The following is a 4,587-nucleotide window of genomic DNA, read 5'->3' as shown; positions in this document are numbered from 1 at the left end:
GAAGGAAACCCATCCTCATCTGGGTAACAACAGATATTGTGAAAAAGTTCATTATGGATTTATATGAAGTCTGTATGGCGTTAAGAGCAGCCGTAGTCCCAGCAGTCTGGAATTAAAGAAGATTTGAGCTCCATCCAGAGGCAGAAAGGATCTGGATCTCTAGTATCTCCATAAATTCGTGTGGGGCTCGGCGAAAGGAGAGAGGGAGAAAGTAGAACAGAATCTAGTCAGGGTAGGCTTGAGTAAACAAATACGTTTTAAGCTTAGACTTAAACACTGAGACTGTGTCTGAGTCCCGAACACTAATAGGAAGACTGTTCCATAACTGTGGGGCCCTATAAGAGAAAGCTCTTCCCCCTGCTGTAGCCTTCACTATTCGAGGTACCGTCAGATAGCCTGCATCTTTTGATCTAAGTAGGCGTGGCGGATCATATAAAACCAAAAGGTCGCTTAGATATTGTGGCGCGAGACCATTTAGTGCTTTATAGGTTAATAAGAGTATTTTATAATTAATGCGAGATTTTACTGGGAGCCAATGCAGTATTGATAATACCGGTGTGATATGGTCGTATCTTCTAGTTCTAGTTAGGACTCTAGCAGCTGCATTCTGGACTAACTGGAGCTTATTTATTTTCCTACTGGAACAACCAGACAGTATGGCATTACAATAATCTAATCTAGAGGTGACGAATGCATGAACTAGTATTTCCGCATCATGTAGTGACAATATGTTTCTTATTTTAGAAATATTTCTGAGATGAAAGAAGGCTATCCTAGTAATATTATCTACATGAGCATCAAATGATAGGCTGGAGTCAATAATCACTCCAAGGTCTTTAACTGCTGCACATGATGAAACAGAAAGACCATCCACAGTAACCATGTGATCAGAAAGGATATTTCTAGCTACACGTGGGCCTAATAAAAGTATTTCTGTTTTATCAGAATTAAGCAGAAGGAAGTTAATTAACATCCAATGTCTAATGTTCTTTACACAATCCTCAACTTTACTAAGCTTATGTCTGTCCTCTGGCTTCGCTGAAACATACAACTGTGTATCATCAGCATAACAGTGGAAGCTAATTCCATGTTTACGAATAATTTGACCTAGGGGTAGCATATATAAAGTAAAGAGCAGTGGGCCTAAAACAGAACCCTGTGGAACTCCAAAAGTAACCTCAGTACGCATGGAGAATTCACCATTTACATCTACGAACTGATAACGATCGGTGAGATAAGACCTGAGCCAGGAGAGGACTGTTCCCTTAATACCAACAACATTTTCTAATCTATCAAGGAGAATAGTGTGATCTATAGTATCAAAAGCTGCACTAAGGTCGAGTAACACAAGCAGCGAGACACAACCCTGATCGTAAGTCAGTAGAAGGTCATTTACTACTTTAACTAACGCTGTCTCTGTGCTATGATGAGGTCTAAATCCTGACTGATATATTTCATGAATGTTATTCCTATCTAAGTACGAGCATAACTGCTTTGCTACAACCTTTTCTAAAATCTTAGAGATGAAGGGGAGATTTGATATTGGTCTATAGTTGGACAATTGAGACGGGTCAAGATCAGGTTTTTTAATCAAGGGTTTAATAACTGCTAATTTAAGTGATTTAGGTACATAGCCACTGCTTAGGGAAGAATTGATTATATTTAGAAGTGGGTCAATTACTACTGGACCAATCTGTTTAAACAAACATGTAGGTACGGGATCTAGTATGCAAGTTGATGAATTGGCTGAAGAGATTAATGTAGCGAGTTCGGTCTCTCTAAGCGGAGCAAAACACTCTAAACATTGATCTGATATTGCTACATTGTCATGTAATGGGTTTATTACAGTACTGTCCAGTTTTAATTTAATGGCCTGTATTTCACGTCTAATATTTTCAACCTTATCATTGAAAAATTTCATGAAATCTTCACTGCTATGTAATGATTGAGTGTTTCTCTCGGTAGTGGTTTTATTCCTAGTTAATTTTGCTACTGTGTTGAAAAGGAATCTAGAATTGTTTTTGTTGTCTCCTATTAAGGTGGAGAAATAGATTTTTCTAGCATCGCCAAGAGATTTCCTATATTTCAGTAGGCTCTCCTTCCATGCTGTTTGAAATATCACCAGTTTGGTTTGACGCCATTTACGTTCTAATTGTCGAGTTGTCTGTTTTAAGGTTCGCGTTTGATCGTTATACCAGGGTGCTAATTTTTTTTCTCTAATTATTTTCCTTTTGAGTGGAGCCACTCTATCTAGCGTGTAGCGGAGTGTTGACTCCAAGCTTTCAGTCGCCTGATCGAGTTCTGTGTGATCTGACGGTGATCCAAATCTAATTGATGTTTCTGCGAGGTTATTTATGAAGCTCTGTGCAGTAGCTGATGTGTAGGTACGTTTTACGCGGTAGCGAGACGAGGTGGAAATATTATGATCAATACGTATTATGAACGAGATAAGATAATGGTCTGAGACAACTTCAGACTGCGGAAAAATGATAATATTTTCTATACTTAGTCCGTATGTTAGTATGAGGTCAAGAGTGTGACCACCATTATGAGTAGGCCCGATTACGTTCTGATTAATCCCTACTGAATCTAAGATGGACACAACCGCTATTCTTAGAGGGTCTTCCAGGTTATCAAAATGAATATTAAAGTCTCCGACGATTAATGCTTTGTCTACAGACACAACCAGGTTTGAGACAAAGTCTGCAAATTCACTAAGAAATTCAGTATATGGCCCTGGGGGTCTGTAAATAATAATTAGAGGAATTGACTTATTTTTTGTGGCTACATAACTTATACTGGTATAAAGAATTTCAAAAGAATTAAATTTATGCTTAGGTTTTTGTGTGACGACTAGATTTTGACTATGGATGAGTCCAACACCTCCTCCTCTACCAGTTGAACGAGGCTGATGTACATAACTGTATCCAGGAGGACTGGCTTCATTTAATGCTGTGTACTCGTTTGGTTTAATCCAAGTTTCCGTTAAACACATTAAATTACATTCCTGATCAGTAATGATGTCGTTAACAATAAGAGCCTTAGACGCAAGAGATCTAATGTTTAATAGTCCTAGCCTCAGATCAAAAGTGCTGGCTGTGCATTCAATATGATTTAATTTTTATGTTAATTAGGTTACGAAGATCGACTTTCCGAGATTTTCTATATATTTGAATAGCTCGGGGAACAGACACAGTCTCTATAGTATGTATTACCTTTGCCGGATTTTTAGTTGAACATTGATTATACTGAATGTTATTATTGGAAGATGTACTTACGGTAGGCAGTCACTTGGAGTGTAGCGCCTTGGAAATGTTGTCTGAAAGCAGTTCCGCTCCAAGGCTGCTGGGGTGCAGGCCATCAGGACGAAACAACCTAGGACGCTCCCAGAACAGATTCCAGTTATTGACAAACACCAGATTCTGCTCATTACACCAAGAGACTAACCAATCATTTAATGCTAGAAGTCTACTGAACTTTTCTGCTCCACGTCTGTATGTGGGAAGAGGTCCAGAGACGATGATCTTCGCGGTAGGTGATCTGCCTCGTACCGTCTCGATCAGGCTGGAGAAGTCCCTCTTCAGAACCTCCGTCTGCCGCAGCCTGGTGTCGTTCGTCCCCGCGTGCAGCACAACCGCTCCAATGCGCTCGTCCTTCTTCAGGATCCCGGATACCTGCGCAGCGACATCAAGGACACAAGCACCAGAAAAACAGTGTGTGCGCACCTTACCTTTAGATGAGGCTACACGGACGTTCCGCACAATGGAGTCCCCGACGATCACAGTGTTGGGTCTGGTCTGGCGGAGAGGGGCGAAGCGGTTCCTGGTTGGAATCTCGAACACCGGAGGTGGAGAAGGTCCAGCCCGCGCCTTTCGCCGCTGGTTCACCCAAGGCCCGAGGTGTGTTGGCGCTGGCGTGACGGAGACCACGGCTGGGAAAGTCCTAGGTGCACGGTCCCTGCACAGAGAAACACACGGCGTAGAGGGGCTGGGAGTGGAAATACCACGCTGTGTGCTTACCTTGGATATGTGAGCAGAGGCACAAGATGTTTCCAGCGCAGTTTGTTGCTCCAGCAGCTGGGCCTGCTTGTCGAGTAGGCCGCGGATCTGCTTCTCCACATCCTCCAGTTCCAGCCGCACCATGTGAAGCTCAAGCGAGTCTTCATCTGCACTCAAAACCGGAGAGACAGCAGACATATTTGTTTGTTTGTTTATTAAACGCTAATTCGCTAACAGCTGACATGTTAAGACATGTTGAACCACAAGGGGCAGCATTTCTCTTGATTATTATTAGCATATTGTATCGAAGCATGTTGTACGAGTTTTGACTCTAAGGAGTAACCGATTCTTGAAAAAATGAACAGAAGGGCTAATTTACAGGCTAATAGCTATCCAGGTGTCAAATTAAACCAGTCTGGCTCTAGGTCTGCATCAGTGACTCCATTCTAGTTCAGCTGAACTCGGCTTGAGATAATGATAATGAGTCTTTATTGGTCACATATACAGTAGAGCACAGTGAAATTGTTTTCTTCGCGTACCCCAGTCTGTCAGGAAGCTGGGGTCAGAGCGCAGGGTCAGTCATGATACA

General features: G+C 41.9%; 1 protein-coding gene across 1 annotated transcript; it reads right to left on the bottom strand.

Moving 5' to 3' along the window:
* Positions 1 to 3,104: 3,104 nt before the first annotated feature.
* Positions 3,105 to 4,157, bottom strand: LOC128632750 (uncharacterized). Its single transcript, XM_053679896.1, has 2 exons — positions 3,478 to 4,157; positions 3,105 to 3,375 (listed from the first exon to the last, which is right to left on the bottom strand). Exons 1-2 carry the CDS (start codon positions 4,140 to 4,142, stop codon positions 3,288 to 3,290), a joined length of 753 nt encoding a protein of 250 aa, XP_053535871.1. The 5' UTR covers positions 4,143 to 4,157; the 3' UTR covers positions 3,105 to 3,287.
* Between the last annotated feature and the right edge of the window lie 430 nt (positions 4,158 to 4,587).

Source organism: Ictalurus punctatus, chromosome 3 (assembly GCF_001660625.3).
Source record: "Ictalurus punctatus breed USDA103 chromosome 3, Coco_2.0, whole genome shotgun sequence".
Classification (NCBI taxonomy): Eukaryota; Metazoa; Chordata; class Actinopteri; order Siluriformes; family Ictaluridae; genus Ictalurus; species Ictalurus punctatus.
The sequence above is the reverse complement of the archived record's forward strand: the minus strand, read 5'-3'. Positions and strand labels throughout refer to the sequence as shown.

Excerpts from the sequence above, each read along its gene's own strand:
- LOC128632750 (XM_053679896.1), bottom strand. The coding sequence starts at position 4,142 with ATGGTGCGGCTGGAACTGGAGGATGTGGAGAAGCAGATCCGCGGCCTA. Across the intron at positions 3,376-3,477 it reads TACAGACGTGGAGCAGAAAA|GTTGTTTCGTCCTGATGGCC; the intron begins GTTCAGTAGACT and ends GGAGCGTCCTAG.